Source organism: Misgurnus anguillicaudatus, chromosome 12 (genome assembly GCF_027580225.2).
Source record: "Misgurnus anguillicaudatus chromosome 12, ASM2758022v2, whole genome shotgun sequence".
In the NCBI taxonomy this organism is placed as follows: Eukaryota; Metazoa; Chordata; class Actinopteri; order Cypriniformes; family Cobitidae; genus Misgurnus; species Misgurnus anguillicaudatus.
Window position 1 is genome coordinate 1,103,312 of NC_073348.2, and position 17,031 is coordinate 1,120,342.

At 40.6% G+C, this 17,031-nt stretch overlaps 1 protein-coding gene and 1 long non-coding RNA gene across 2 annotated transcripts; both read left to right on the forward strand.

Annotated features, from left to right (window-relative positions):
- The first annotated feature begins 477 nt into the window (after positions 1-477).
- LOC129446112 (uncharacterized) lies at positions 478-1,186 on the forward strand. The gene is made up of 2 exons (XM_073874689.1): positions 478-755; positions 837-1,186. Exons 1-2 carry the CDS (start codon positions 488-490, stop codon positions 1,028-1,030), a joined length of 462 nt encoding a protein of 153 aa, XP_073730790.1. The 5' UTR covers positions 478-487; the 3' UTR covers positions 1,031-1,186.
- A 13,550-nt stretch (positions 1,187-14,736) lies between these two features.
- LOC141369119 (uncharacterized) lies at positions 14,737-16,441 on the forward strand. Its single transcript, XR_012372670.1, has 3 exons — positions 14,737-15,168; positions 15,288-15,541; positions 15,678-16,441. It is a non-coding gene; the product is annotated as an uncharacterized lncRNA (long non-coding RNA).
- The last annotated feature ends 590 nt before the right edge of the window (positions 16,442-17,031 follow it).

The following is a 17,031-nucleotide window of genomic DNA, read 5'->3' on the forward strand; positions in this document are numbered from 1 at the left end:
CCGGAGGTAGAAGCTGGGCCCGTCACGCCACCCCCGCAACCTGAGGAGGAAGAGGGGGGAGAGTCAAGCGGCCCTCAGTTTCCGGACCACGTGGTCGCCCTTAGTGAGTAGCAGTCTTTATTCCCAGCAACCTCCTACTGTCGTTAGTCTATAATGCTAATATTTATCTCCCTCTCTCTCTCTCTCTCTCTCTAGACAAGCTCCTGGCGGAGTTCAGGAGGCACCACGAGGGGCCGGAACCCAGCATAAAGCTGAGGGACAATGTTACTAGCAAGGTCTACCGGATCAGGGCCTTCGTGGCCTACATGGCGGAGGGGAAAAGCCGGCTGGCCACGTTGCGGTTCATGGACGACCCTGAGAGGATGAGGACGTAAGTTCCGGTCCTTGTTGTCTTTCTGCTGTCGTTTTGACGCTGGCGGGGCACTATTAACTCTCGTTTCTCTTTGGTCACCCACCTGCGGACACACACAATCTCAGGGCGTCCAAAATGACAGAGACTACCTTAAACCATTATCTGAACAACGTGGCCCAGTTCCTGGACTACGTGTATGAGACCCCTCCGCCGACCTCCCGCCTGTCCAAGAAATCCATGCTGGGGATCAGGCGGGAGGTCAGGGCCCTGCTGAAGGGCCTCCGTAGAGGTGTTGTGATGCACCAAATTGGGGTGAAACAGGCCAAAGAGGGCCACGTCATCCCCAAGGCGGTGCTCCGTCAATGCCTCTCGGAGGCCAAGAAGCGTATCCCGGAGGTCCTGGGTAGGTCGAAGTCGCTGTCGGTTTGGCATTGTGTCCAGTTTCGTGTCTCTGTTTTACTCAGGTGTGCTCTTGTATCCACAGACCAGCTTGAGAACGACCTGCAACAGAAGACCCAGTTCTCCTTCTATGGCTACTTGACGGCCTACTACGCCTCCATTTACGGGCACCGGCTGGGGTTTTTTCAAAACCTCACCATCCGGGAGGTGGAGGGGGCCGTCAAGTCGCCAAGCACGGGGGTCTACCTTGTAAACGTAAGCGTTTTCCCCCAAGCATAGATCGGAAATCGTCGCGCCTGGCACGACCTCACTCTCTCTCTCTTTTCTCTCTCGCAGATCTCTCTACACAAGACGAACCGGGCGTTCGGCCCGGCTCAGCTGTCCCTGACCGCCGAAGAATATGGATGGTTTCGGCGGTTCCTGGCGCTGCGCGACCGGCTGGTCGGGACGCCCTTTTATTTTTTTTTACATTGACACCCAACCCCTGCAAGAACCTTGGGTGTCGATGGGCCTGCCGGGGAAACCGACCTTCATGGACATGAGGACCTCCATCGCCACCCACGTAAGCGCCGGACACCCGTGATATCGTTAGATTTCGTTTGTACGTACGCTCGCGACTGACCCTTTGTGTTCTTCTCTCTTTCGCAGGCCGTAACACCCACTCGAAGGCCGACCGGGAGAAAGTGGCAAAATTCATGTGCCACGACACCTCCACGGCCGACAGGTTCTATGCCATGAACCTCAATGTCAGGCAGGCCGTGGAGCACCGTCGGCTCTTCGAGGGGGCATTGGTGGGGGAGGAGGTCTCGCCAGCAAAGCCGGCCGCGGAGGAAGAGGGGCGGAAGCGTACGGCTAAGACCAGGCACGGCCGGGGAGCCGTCAAGAGACGGAGGGACGAGTCGCCGCCCACCTCCGAAAGCAGTCCGGAGGAGTTAGGCGAGGCGGTCCCCTACCAGGAGTCCGGGGTGTCCAGCCTCGACTCTCCCCCTGTGAGTTTCCTTCGTAGCTCTTACGCGACCGCGTTTGGCTTGCGTCGATGCTAATATCTTTCTCCTTCTTGTGTTTCAGAGCTTGGAAAAGTACTTGGGGCCGCCAAGAAACCAGTGGTGGTCCTGACGCCGGTAAAGCCCGCCCTGAGCCCGTTGAGCCGCAGCAAGATCTGCAGGGTCTCGGGCGTCGCCCGGCCTTGGATAAGGCCAGAAAGTAGAGACAAATGTTCAAATGTTCTGTGTTGCGTGCTATTTAAATGTGTTCATTGTGTTGTGTGTTTTTTAATAAATAAATGTTCATGTTCTTTTGAAATATGATTGACTTGGCAATAATACTCTGACTCTTGACAATAATAAATTCCAAGTAATCAAACAACACTTAAAAAATGCTGGTATTCAAATAAAGCTATTTTACTTATTAATTAATACAATCGTTAGCAAAGAGAATCCAAAGGAATTAACAAATAATAACTAACATGAAACAATTATTAAACAATTTATTATAACAATTTATTAAAAACACTTAAAACAAATAGATAAAACTTTAACATTAATCTCTAGCGAAAGGGAATCATCGTTTGGCCAAAGGAAAATAAATAAGGTCAAAATATTTGATAGAATAAAGTTAAAACAGAGCGAAATTAATAAACTATAAACGTAACTTAAAACGTGATCGAAACAGCGTAAGGTAACGAGGAACTAGATGAAATAAGGTCAAAATAGAATTAAATAATAATTATTACGTTTATAAACACGTAAACTAAAACCCGGAAGTAACCGCCGCCGAGTAAATAATTAATGATAAACGTATCTTAAATTATGATCTAAACGTCTAAACGGAATAAGGTCAAAGAAACTAAAGAGAAACTAAACGGAATAAGGTCAAAAATTTAAAAAAAAATTATTACATTGTTTATAAATATGTAAACACAAACCAGGAAATGAACAGCGCCTAAAAACAATTAATTTCAACATAAAGACAACTTAATGAAACGTAACGTTGATCTCGAATGATGTAAATTAACTTTATTAGTTTGAGAAAAACAAGTAAAAATAAAACAACGACTTCAAAAGGTAAACGAATCCCATTGGCTACTGTAATCTCTACGTAGGACTTGACGGGAATTTCGGAAACCCCTATATATATTGACAACAGCTGATTAATGACTCATATATCAACAGATGATCGATTTAATGAGTAAGTTTAATTATGTTTTGATTTGACGATTTGAAACTTTTAACAAGTGGTAGTGTCAATTGATTTTTTTTAAATTGGATATGTACAAAGTTGTAATACGAGCGCCGACATATCTCGTTAATGCGTAGATCGTGATTTATTAAGTAATTATCTGTTTAACGTCACGTAAAGTCACAGTCCAGCGTCTGTGACGCACCTTTTAATACCAGGGCCTACCTATTGCATTAAACATGAGTTGATTGATTGATTTAACCTCTTACCTATGCTTGTCCTATGGAAAAAACAGTAATTTCGGGGGTGCGGTCAGGAGGGGTCAGGGGGTCAATGCGGGCAAATAATGGGCAAACGGAAAAATAATGGCCCCGCGTACTGTTTTACGGTACGAAAATTTGTATCTTTTGCCTATTCTTTCTATTCAGGGTAGGCAAGGACAGTCAAATCTAATAATTACTTCCCTAGTATATTATTATTTGAGCTAAGTTCACGCAAGCACACTTCTTCTTGTCTTTTAAAAAATATATTAATACAACTTAGCTAGTTGCGATTACAAGTTTTGCCGAATTAAAAAGAAAAAGAAAAGAAATAAAAAATACCAAGTTAACTAAAAGTAATAAGACAAAAATACAAAGTCTAGAGCACACAAGATTTCAGGCTGTCAGACAACGGAGATGCTGGATGCTGCGCGGTCTCCAGATCTGCCTAAGTTCTGCACCAGCATTAATTTATAGGCACGGTCTCGGGTCCGAATTCCAGGAATCATATTCAGGGCCTCATGGCACGCCTTTGATCCTTACGTCTACTGGGAAAATCCCCTAATATCTTAAATATACGACGAAGTCTCTTTGTCGTTCTTCTTCGAACTCCTCTGCGCTTTCTCCCACGAAGACAGGTCTTTAAATCAAGCTTTAAACTGTAATGTATACCTTAAGCTTTGTTCTATCTAATACATGCATCAATCTCTCTACTCTTAATAAACTAGTAAATACAAAACCATATATGTGTCACTTTGTTAAACATGCAATTTAAGAGCTGTCATGCATATACTCCCAACTCAATGATTATAATACTTTACATCAAAGCAACCCTAGGCATATTAAGTAAAATAAAGAGTTTAACATAGTAAAAGGAGTATAAAATAACAAACCACAGGTTTATATTGCTCAGAAGAAATACATATAAAACTAGGTGTATTATTTGGCTTATAAAGGTTGGATAATTTGCATCTTACACAACAGTACGTTTAGGAGGGGGCCGGGGGCGTCGCCCACGATAATGGGCAATCAGACGAATAGAGGGTCCGTGGACGGAGGGAGAGTCTCCACCTGGTGGCCGAGTGCCGAACAACGCCCGAAATCCCTAAAATCTGTGAAAAACCAAGTCGGACCCCCTGGGGGGGGGGGTCGCGAAAACCCACCCGCCTCGACCGGGAGGTCACGCGGGGACCGCCTGTGGTGTTTGATTGGTCATGAAAAATTTTGGGGGCGTGGCGCGCAGCTGACAGTTTCCTCTTCCCACTCGCCTCTATTTTAGTCTAGGGATGTACCCTACCCTTTCATGGTTCCCTAGGGCGAGGATGAACCCAGCGCAGATGTAGATGAACAATACAGGACTTTATTGACAGAAAAACAAAACCCACGAGGGGCAAACAAAACAGGGTAAACACTAAATCAACACTAGACTACACTAAACTTCACAAATGATCAAACACTTAACTAGATCTTACACAACACAAAGTACTCACAGAACGGCACAAAACGGACCCGTACAAGACACCAAACACTAGGACTTTAAAGAGGGAGGAATTAATACGACACAGCTGAAAAGGGATCGGGTAATAAGCAGGCTTGTGCACAATTCAGAATTGAATTGAGAATGACTCCTAAATTCCAATTCATTTTTTGAATTTGAATTGAATTTGAATTGATGTCAAAAACAGGATCTAGAATTACAATTCGAATTTGAATTAAAGTAAGCAGAATTGCAATTCAATAGAAATTCAAAGAAATTCACATACATATATATTATAAAGTAAGTAAAGTGTTAAAAAAAAAGATTTCAGTATATGTCAGATATGATTGCATTACATAATCTATAAATTATATTAGTTTGAACTACTTGTACAGATTACATTAACAGAAAATGTTTTCCCCCAGCAATTAATGTTCAAAACTTTTTTGATTTTTTTGTAATTGTAATTTTGTGGAACACGATGGAACATGACTTCATTTTCCAGAATGTTTTACTTTAACCAAGTATTTAAAATGGTTTCCAAACAATTTTCCAAAGTAACTTTCCTAACACTGAATGTATGTGAGATTATTTCTGTTTTGTTTGTGGAATTTCTTTGAATTGCTATGTATTTAATTCCACTTCCTGTCATTCCAATTCCAATTCAACTTCTTGTAGGGCCGTGTCAGTTCAATTCAAATTCCAATTCATGAATTGAATGGAGGCCAATTCTGAAATTCTGAATTGTGCACAAGCCTGGTAATAAGTGACAAGACCCGGGAAATGTGTGGTCAGAATAAAGTAATACAATAGCCACGCATCTCCCACATGAAACATTATACTGTCAGAACCCTGTCATGCTGAACCAGATCTTAATACAAAACAAGAATCTGGCAGGATCCTGACAATGTCATGGTGTGAGATAAAAGGAAAACAAGAAAAGCAGATAAAAAGTAGATAGTAAACTTAAAAAAGTAAACTTAAAAAAGTAGATAGAGGGGTATTTAAGCAATATTTGATGTAGTAGATAAGTACTTTGGTGTAGTTTGCTTAAACAGTGTAAAAGTAGTTGGGAAACGAAATTTAGGTGGAAGAATAATATTGAAATAATTCTCGCTTTGATAAAGTAAGGGCACTGTCACGTTCTCTACTACTACTAATACTAAAATACAACGATGATGACGAGGAGATCAAGTTCTTGCTATATACACTGGAATTTTATTCAAACATACAATGACGACAAGGAACAGCTTCACATAACATGCACATTCAACGACTGACAAGGGAAAGACACATGAGGGCAGAATATAAAGGGTGAGCAAAATAATTAAACACAGGTGTAAGAACTTAACTAATAATCAAACAGGTGAAACTAATAATGATGAAATGAGATAACAAATGAACTAAACAAGATGATTAACAATGAACAGAACTAAATGCAACACAAAACCCTTACAGTACGCCCCCCCCTCCCAAGGCGCGTCCCGCGCCGTAACTAAAACAACACCGAAGTGGGAGGGCGGGAGGGAGGGAGTCCAAAACAACAAAAATGTCCAAGAATGAAAGAGGGATTAGGAAGGGGTCTGGACCAGGCCCCAGAGACCGAACGGGATGAAGCCCCAGGGTGGAGTCGCTGGTGGGAGGAGCCAGGGTGGAGTATTGTTCTTACTACCCACCCTGGGGACGGACAACCGTGACTGCACTTGGAGGATCCTGGGTGGAGCCGTGCGAGCAGAGAACCCGGGGGGGAGCCGAGGAACCGGAGTGGTGGGGCAGAGCTGGTGGGTCTCCCGACCGAGATGTAGGAGGTGGAACGGAGCTACGAGGCGGAGCCAGAGCAGAGGAACCCAAAGGTGAACGCCCGTAGGAGGGAGGAGCCCAACGAGCTGGAAGGGTGGAGTGAGGGACACTTGGGGAGCGAGGAAAACCCGGAGGCGAGGACGGGACGACGACCGACCAGGGCGGAGCCGGAGTGGTGACGATGCCTGGTGACGTCGCTGTAGAGACAGGAGCCGACGAAGGGGAGGGAGGAGAGACCTGAAGCGATGCCACTGGTGCGATGGGATGAGGCAACCTCTTGGTCTCAGGGAGCGCAGGCAGAGAACTGGAGAGGTCCCCGAAAGCAGCTGGCAGAGAGGCATGCCACGGATCAGTAGAACCAGCGGCACTGACGCGCTGAGGATGAGCAGGGGCGTGTCGCTGTGATGGCTGCAGGTGCTTCAGACTGGCTGAGGTAGGCAGAGGAGGCGGGAGTGGGAGGTTGGGCGGGTCCAACTGTGACGTGGAGGAGCTGGACGGAACCAGCGGAGCTGACGAAGAAAGGGAAATGTACATAGCACAGTCCGAAAAATTTTTCCCAAGAGACGTAATATGCTTACCCTCAGCAGCGTGGAGGTGGATGTTTTCCTCGACATCCTCAGCAGCTCCCGCGGCGAATCCCAGACAACTCGGCTCTCGCACCTGGTCGAGGGAGGGATCCGGGATATCAGCGACGCTGGGCTCAGGGGTTCGCTCTGACTCACTGGTCGCGTTGCCGGGTTCTCCGCCCGCGGTGGGCTCGAGGTCCGTGGAGGGTGTTGGCGTGTCGGTCTCTGGTGGTGAAGTGGGGCTGGCTGAAAACTCCCCATCGGCGAGGCCAACGGTGAATGGGGAGTTGTTGTGGAACAGCACCCACTCCACATAAGCGGCGAAGTTGTTCTCTGGACCGCCCGTTGGAAGACGTGCCCATGATCGATCGTTCAAGCTGGTTTTCAGAAAAACACAGAGCGCGTGATCGGTAAAGTTGGTAAGGCACGCCAAGTCTAGAAAGTCCTTGATGTGAATTTCCAACGGGCGATCTTCCTGGTCCAGAATTTGGATTTTAATTGAAGGGGGGAGATCCATAACGAGAATAAACTAAAAACGAAACTGATTACGGAAAACAAAAAACTCTGGAAACAGGAGGGGAAACACTAAACGCCACGTTAAACTTTTAAGGTCAGTCGTTCTGTCACATATTCTCTAACTCTATAAATACTAAATACTACGACGATGATTCAGGAGGAAACAGGATACTTTATTTTATTCAAACATACAACGACGACAAGGAACAGCTTTACATAACATGCACATTCAACGACTGACAAGGGAAAGACACATGAGGGCAGAATATAAAGGGTGAGCAAACTAATTAAACACAGGTGTAAGAACTTAACTAATAATCAAACAGGTGAAACTAATAATGATGAAATGAGAAAACAAATGAACTAAACAAGATGATTAACAATGAACAGAACTAAATGCAACACAAAACCCTTACAGGCACTGTATTTCACTATATATACAAACCTTTTGGGCGGTTTCCCGGACAAGGATTAGCTTAATCCTGGACTAGGCCTTAGTTTAATTACGAAATATAACTAGTTTTAACAAACATGCTTTACTAAAAACATTACCTGTGTGCATTTTGAGGCAAAACAAAGAACACTGCTTTATTTTAAGATATGTCAGTGCAAGTTGTTTTCAGTTTGGTGTTGGACTTTTATTTCTAGTCCGGCATGTTCTTTTGAATGAGGAGATCAGACACGTAACTCAAATCAAATTATTTTTAATAAGTATCTCAAATGAAGTATTACAGAGCTCTGGGTCAAAACTGTCCCTGTCCTTACACAACACCAATGCAGAAACAGGTGCCCCGAGGAGCGGTTCATCTGGTCTGCCCTTCCCTCTGACCCCAAAAATATATATGTGTGCCGATTGGTGGGGGCTCATTTAATGGAAAGTTTTACTTCTATCTTAAAAGTTCACCATGCTATAAACATCTATGACCGTTATTTCACCCTGTCGCCTTGACATCCTGTTTCTCGTTTCCCCAGGTATCTCTGCGAAGTAAAAGTTAAAAAACACACATACATACATACATACCACACACAACTGCAAGCCTCCAAAATCTGCAGACATGACCTTTTAGAGTCAAATGCAATGGAATCTTATCTCTAAGCCTGCTAGACTATTCTAACTTTAATACTATATTCTAAAGGTTAATACTCAAAGCTATTCTTAAAATCTTTATGATTAAAGGCAATGCAATCATTAATAATGCAATAATAAAATCATGATTATTCAAAGCAAGGTTAATATTCATATTGCAAGGATATGCGGATGTGGGGATGTTTTAATTTTCCTTCATTGGACAGCTATAAAAAATGTTTTAGTCTAGGACTAGTCTAATCCCTGTCCGGGAAACCGCCCCTTTAAGTGATTCATACAATAGTTCAAGTGCAGTTGCATATTTAAATAATTTACTCTAACACTATGCATCACTGATTTTTTTTTTTTAAGATTGTCTGTCAACTTGAAGAGCAGTACTCCAAGTTGAAGCAGTTCGGAGGCTGGCTATGTTATAAATCAACAGGTCAGGTATAGTGAGCGTAGGATAAGGAAACCTGCTGGAGCTTTTAACCTACTGAATGTACTGAACTTTAGAGCAACCAGTTTTGGACATGAAGCATTTACACATTAATTCAGTCTGTCTGTATATAGTCCCCCTGGTGTTTTATCCGCAAGTTTAAACAGTTATCTTATGGTCACCCAATATGTGAAAACAATTTCCCAGAGAGGATATTGCATACCATGCCAGCTTTTGTGGAGATGGGTATTAATCAATTTGCATTCATCATGCCTTACATTTCACTAATGTGATGTTTTTACAGTTGTAATTACAATTGAGGTTCTCATGGTATATCTAAACATGTTTAGATTTCCAGCAGACACCTTGATGCCATTACTTGAAGATGATGCCATTGAGGGAATTCAAGCACCATTGATCTCTTGCCTCATAGTTCCAGGACTACAGAACAAAACACCAGTCCCACTGTTGTAGTCAATGACATGGCCGGACCATCAACTATTCTAGCTGATCTCACTGTCTCAGGTGCCAGTCAAGAGCCTAAGCTTTTAACAGAGCTCACAAACACAAGGATGTATTTAGTTTTCTGTTTTTGCTGTCACAAGTCAGTTGTTAAATGTCATTGTCATGTTAACCTGTCCTGTCCCTCTTACAGGACCTGCATCTTTAGCTTCTGTTTGATGTTAATTGCTTGAAAATCACGCTGATTAATACACTCAAATACATAGTAATCAGGCTTTTAACAATATTTGACTGTTTATTTTGTTTGCTTGTGTGTATTTATTTTATATTTCATAGAATGGAAGCGAATAATGTGAATGCTTCAAGTGCAGCAACACTGTTCAGAAAAGCTATCTTGAGGGAGCAACAGCTGGAGATACCTCGTCGCTTCTCAATGGACCTACATTATGATGTTAAAGAGAGAGAAAAGGCAGTAATCACATTCTACAAGACTCTGAGAACAAAATGGGCCTGCCCACTTCACTTTGTGCTGGTAGGTAAGAATGTTTCTTTACATTTTTAACCAAGGATTTAACACTATAAATTACATGGCATAACGTATAAAGAGTATTTTCAGTCACAATTTCACTAGTGAGACTGATTAATTGATAAGGGTTAGTGCTTGGGATTCTGCAAGCACTGTTTGTTTATATAATAACAATGTAACCTTTATTCAGTGATATGTGCATTAAGCTCAGGTTGGCAAAACTGGGACCTTCCTGTCGGGTTTAGAAACACATATAACAATAATTGGGGATGCAGGTATAAGCCTGTAACAACATGCATGTAAAATACAGCTGAAATTACATTCTTGAGTTCACCACACTCACAGTTACCCAGTTATCTGTTCGGTTTGTTATTAATTCCTGTTAATCACTACACAGACTACATTAAATTGCAAATTATATTGTGCATAAATTCTAAGTAAAGTGTGTTTTTGTCATTCCCCCTCACTGCACATATGTCATCAGACTCGGACAACAATTGTTGATGCTTCCTGCAGGTAGAACAGGTTCAAAAAAAAAAGATTGCTCCTTTCTATCATTGACATATGTCTCTTTGTTGGAGTTTTTGTAACACAGCTGTTACATTTCTCCCTATGGTAAGTCCAGGGGGAGGAAGAGCAACAATATTTAAAAAGATAAACCAGGGCAAAAAGAGATCAGGAAGTCAGATTCATGTGCAAACACTGAAAAGTGTATTTATTACAATATTGGTAAAAGACAGCCAATAGAATAAAACAATAAACAAACTAAATAATTGAAGAAGCAAAGTTAAATGAGCAACAATGAATTGTCCTCTCTCCAAAGAGGTTAAAGGCCAGACACTATTCTGGACTCACAAAAGACTTAAAGGCACATTCAACCCACTGGTTACTGGAAAGTCTCTGTTCTGCTGGGCTAACTGGTTGGAAGTGGTCTGCTCACGGATATCCCTCTTTGCAGACTGAAGACCAAGCCTTTTTATCCTCCAGGCACTGAGTTCTGATTGGGCACACCTGCCACCACTCACTCAATTAATCAGGCACACCTGCTGCTACTTACTCATGTAACTGAAACATAAGAGGAAAAATACTAATAGCTGTGAACACAAAAGAAACTAACACTAGTGGTGGGCAGAGCGAGGCTTCGTGAAACACTGAAACAGTTGAATCAATTGTGCCGTATGTTTCGAGGCTTCGAAACATCAATCCGAAACCGCCTCCGCAGTGACACCTAGCGGTCGTTTGCATGTCTTTACATGAAGCAGCCTTGACAAGATTTTAGACGAGCGCTGACAAATTGTATCCCACATGTTGTTGGATTGACACACAAGTGATAGAATGGGAGAGTGGATAGTGCTCTCGACTCTCATGCGTAGATCTTAGGATCGAACCCGGGAAATGCATGCGCTGCACAATCATATAAAGTGCTTTTTGTTGTTGTTTGACAACTACATGAGCTTTTAGGCTCACAATTGTCTAACTATAGGCTATTCGGGTCTATTTAATAAAAAATAGAATAGAGATATACCAAATAAATAATAAGAGATTCATAAAATATACCAAGCCATAATATGCCACATTGTTTACATATAAAGATATTTATTTAAATATATAAATCGTTGATAATGTGTTGATAAACTCAACCAGCTTCTTTTTTACATATAATTTCTCCAGCCTTTGAAAACATTCTCACACAAGGGACACTTGTTGCTTTCATGCATTTTTTGTAAGTAGCCTAAGTGTTACATACCTATGAGGAAAAATTACTTCTTTTCAGTAATTTATAGTATTTGAAGAGTTTGGTTCCAAAACGCAATAAACGCCATTTTTGAAAAAAATGAGTTACTGCCAAAATCAGTATTATATCAGGTCAGTAGTTAAAAGTAAATAATTAATTTTACGCAAAATCCAATACCCGCCGTGATATTCTGTCATCTTTTCTCCCTTTTTTCCCAAAATGCGACAAACGCCAGTGCTCCTTTTTTACAGAATGCAATAAATCCATTTCTGATATTACAGCGGACCGTTCACGCAATGTAAACAAACATGGCGGCGCGCTGAGTACACGGAGTCCTAGTTTTCCTCATCTACTTTGTACTTCGTGATCAACAAACAAAACAAAATAATACTTTAATAGCATTGCCAAACCTGTGATGGTTTTCTGTGACGGGAAAGAAACGTAAGCCATCAACAGCTAATAATTTCCGCGAGAGGCACTCGGTTGCTTGTTCTCCAGACAGCATCAAGCTTCTCATGCTAAAACATTGTGTTCTTAATATAACAAAGTAAGTGTTTTGGTTAATGCCATTAATGTTTATTTTTTAATCATTGTATACCACTAGTCAACTAAATAAATATAAAATGGTAAAGATGAATGCACATTTATACATTGATTTAATAGATTTATAGCATTTTGAAATAAAAAACTGTCATGGATTTATTGCATTTTGTGGAAAAAAGAATTCGTTTTTATAATAAATCTTTGAAAATCAAGTTATGGATTTGAATTTTATATGTTTTTATAACCTAAAGATGCTATGTGAAAGTTTGTAACAGAAAATACTGGTTTTCATCTTGTCACTTTCTTGGTATAGAAAACACGTTTTTACCGAAATTTGTCAAAATGGATTTATTGCGTTTTGGAACCAAACTCTTCATTTGATCTTGCCAAAAACGCATCTATGAGGTATTGTCAGATTTGTTTCATACCCTGTCAGTTTAAGATTCGACAGGTACGCCACCTTTCGAAATACTTGTGAAATTTGGTTTGGTGTTTCGAATCACTTCATCAGAGGTGTAAAGTACTCGAGTAAATGTACTTCGTTACTGTACTTAAGTATTTTTTGGGCTGCTTTGTACTTGTACTGAGCATCAAAAATATAAGCAACTTTTACTCTCTACTCAATTACATTTTTGATTGGGTATTTGTACTCTTTACTCCACTACATTTAAAATGACACTTAACGTTACTCGCTACATTGTTTATTCGTCAAATAAAAACGAAACGAAAGTGTCAGAGAGTGATGATGGATAGAATCTGTGGTCGCGAGGTTAGACGGACACACACAACTGAGGGACTTCATTGGCGCTACGCAGGGCAATCGTATGAAATCAAAGTACTGCGAGAGCGAATCAAATGCATATGGAGAGGTCTGGTCTCGCGTTATTTTGATGTCAAACACTGAATGGCTTGCGTTGAGCCACCGTAGCGGGACATCTGCGTGCTGCGTATGTCATAAACTGTAGAGAAAAGTTAGCGTCTTATCTGAGAGACGAGATAAAGAGCAAACATATGGATGCATATCACATTTGCTTCTCTCAAGGGACCCTTTGTTAAACTTGTGATGCTACAATCAAAACAAAAGTGAAGCGCGATTGGGTCATCCCGCAACTCAAAGGCAAGCACAAATGTTTTATATACTCTGATGCTAATTTATCAGCTAACCTAAGCTGGTAAGTTACATAACTTGATATAACTTACTATATAAGCCAAAATAAACCAGCGATGTGCTGTACTGATTGCTCAAGTAACTTAAGTACATTATAAGATTGAAAACAAGTGTACAATTTCACTGTCCTCAAATTTAACCAAGTATGCTGTAATGTATTTACTGTAAAGAGGGATGCATGACTAAATGTGCACTTAATGTGAGATAGTGGTGTTACGTACTACATGTGTTAACAATTAATCTTTCGAATGAACAACTTCCTGTTTTTAATATGCATGATCATATTCCTGTTTTTAATATGCATGATCATATTTCTGTTAGTGTAATTTTAGTTTACTGGAATTTTTTAAATATTAAAATTATATCTTTTTATATCTTTAGGCTAATAAGAATATTTGGTAACACTTTACAATAAGGTTCATTAGTTAACAGTAGTTAATGTATTAACTAACTTGAACAAACCATGAGCAATACATTTGTTACATTATTTATTCATCTTTGTTAATGTTAGTTAATAAAAATGTAAGCTTTAATTGTTTGTTCATGTTAGATCAGAGTGCATTAACTAATGTTAACAAGATTTTAATAAAGTATAAGCAATTGTTTAAATTAAAATTAACAAAGGTTAATAAATGCTAAGTGCAGTTCATTTTTAGTTAATGTTAACTAATGTAGCTAACTAATGTTAACTAATGAACCTTATTGTAAAGTGTTACCATATATTTATATCACAAAGTTAGGCTACATATTTTTCAGCATGGCACATTCAAATACACAATGACACTGGACTAAAATTAAATGGGTTTAAATAAAATGTAATGTTGAATAAAATTAGACTAAAACTAAATGAATTCAGATGACAAAAATATGACTAAAACTAAATTAAATTTTAATCAAAAGACTATGACTATGTTTAATCTGTGTTTGTTCTGCCAGGTCAAACTTTTGAGGTGTTTGATTTCTTTTCTATATTAGGAAATAAAACCTCATAAATAAACTTTCTTAGTTTTCACTGACCTACAATGTCTCTTTGTGTTGATGACTAGTGCATCTTTGAGCCAACATTTAGTACGAGTAAAAATACTTGAGTACTTTTAAATTGGGTTACTTTAATACTTTTACTCAAGTCGTATTTAAATTGGTGACTTGTTACTTGTAGTGGAGTAATTTTTACAGTAAGAAATTTGTACTTTTACTCAAGTATGGCTTTCAGCTACTCTTTACACCTCTGCACTTCATCACGTGACATTGGTGTTTCGAATCACATTTCGGAGCAGTGTTTCGAAACATTTACGCTTCGGGATCTCGACACAGTGTCGAAACGTCAGTTTCGCGGGAGCCATCCCTAACTAACACACCCCAAACCATAAACATATCTTAAGGTCATAACAACAGCCTTATAAAAGATGTGGGCCAATGTGTGAATGACAAACTTTACACACATTTTCAGTGTTTGCTATGAACAAAGTAAACCCAAACCAAAGCTAGCTTGACATAAACGCCTCTTAATTTCACCCTACATTGTGAGTGGTTCCAGGTTGTGACGTTAAATCACTACAAAAGGGTATGTGATTGACTAATTATCTTTTCGGTTTAGGTGATGCTGCCACCGGCGATGGTGTAAGTCGGTACTTCAGCTTTGCTGTGCAGACCTTGCAGTCTGAATTTCACATACATTTTGGTATGTCTTAGTTTAGTTTTATGTTTATATCTTTCAACACTAGGAAATTTTCCATGACCTAAACTTGAAAAGACCTGTACTATGCCTTATGTTATTTATTGTTTCATCTTTACTTACAGGCAATGCTGATGTGACTAGGCTGTTTGAGGGACAGAAGAATCACCTCATCCCATGTGTCTCCCAGCCACTAATTGATTACAACCTTTTTCTGATGGCAGGTAGAATGGTGGGACATTCATTTATACATGGTGGCCTGGGATTAGCAGAGATCAGTCCTGTTATAGTCCACGTGCTCTTAGGGGGCCAATTGGAGACAGCAACATTGGTATTGGAGGATTGCCTTGATATCTACCAAAGGAACACAATCCAGTTGGTAGGAAGTGTTTTGTTGTGAAGCTTTTTTGGTGTGTGTGTGTGTGTGTGTGTGTGTGTGTGTGTGTGTGTGTGTGTGTGTGTGTGTGTGTGGTAAAATAAGAGACTAATTTGGGGAACTTATTTCTCTCCCTCAGCTGGATGGCAACAGGGAACTATCTGAGGACCAGAAAGCGGCTGTCAATAGCCTAATCAACATGTGGGAATTGCCACGACTGACTAATCTGAACAGACAATATCTTCATCAGAGGCTGTTGCAGCATTGAAATTAGTTCACATAACCTACTACTTTATATCATCGTACTGAATCTGAAACCATATGCCAGTCTTGCGTATGATACATGACTCAGCTGTTATTCACAAGTCAGTCGTTTTTGTCCACTGGGAAACTATACATACCTATACCTTATATAAAAGGGGTTATGGTTCAGCCTGTTCACCCTGCTGCCTTCTGGGAAGAAAGTTTTAGCTACCACACCACCAGCTTTACCCCCCAAGCTGATTCAGACTTTTAAGTCTCTGGGGTAGACCGCGGTGCAGGCACCGCAAACTCTTTATTTTTCAGTCACTCTGCAAAGAGACTTAGAATACTCTGCTGATTTTGGACATACATTTATGATTTATACATCATTTGAAACGTTAAAGTGTCTAGTTTTTTTCTGTCCACTCCAAATAAAACCAGAATGTTGTGCTTTTTGCAGATTTAAGAAAATAAATATGATGCACGTTCTGTTCTCTCACCCTCAGTGAAGTCCTTTTAGAAACGCGTCAGAAACATGAACTGTAACTTAACAAATACATGTCATACAAACAAGGATAAATGTCTACTTTAAAATAATGTAAGAGAATATTTGTTTTTGATTTCAAATTCGGTGTAAACTGTATGAAAAGGAGGAGAGGTACCGTCTTTCTCCTGTTAGCTCATTATCTGAAATGAGCTGAGATCACGCTCCATTGAAGTGAACAAGCAGAGTCATTAGCATTACTCTCGCCTCCTGCCTCCAGTCAATCCCCAATCCAGTCTCTCCATTCCTTGATGGTAAATGACTGAGTTGTTTCATCCGAGTGCACCAAACATGACATCTAAATCCATATTTACTTGCGTCAAACAGTACACACGACGGGCACACGCAACACATACACAACCACAGGAAATTTTACGCACTGTTTTGGTATTTATATAAAAGACGCAATTGCAAATTAAGAGGGTGGCTCAGTTTCCTTATCTGGAGCAAGCGGAAACTCAAATTTTCGATGCTACAACTCCCAAGTTCTGAAGGTTGGTTGGGCTTGCCAAACATTAGAAAATACCAACTGGCTTTCCAGCTTAGATGCATCGTGGAGTGGTTCACAGAAGACTCTAACTCCACCTGGCTTGACTTAGAGACCCTACATTCGCGATGCCCCTTACAAAATCTGTTGTTTGTTAGGAGTGCTAGGATACTCAGTTAATGAGAATGTGATTGTCTTCAATACATGGAAGGCCTGGTC

Coding starts and splice junctions, on each gene's coding strand:
- LOC129446112 (XM_073874689.1), top strand. CDS start 488: ATGACAGAGACTACCTTAAACCATTATCTGAACAACGTGGCCCAGTTC. Junction 756..836: donor GCGTATCCCGGAGGTCCTGG/GTAGGTCGAAGT, acceptor TTGTATCCACAG/ACCAGCTTGAGAACGACCTG.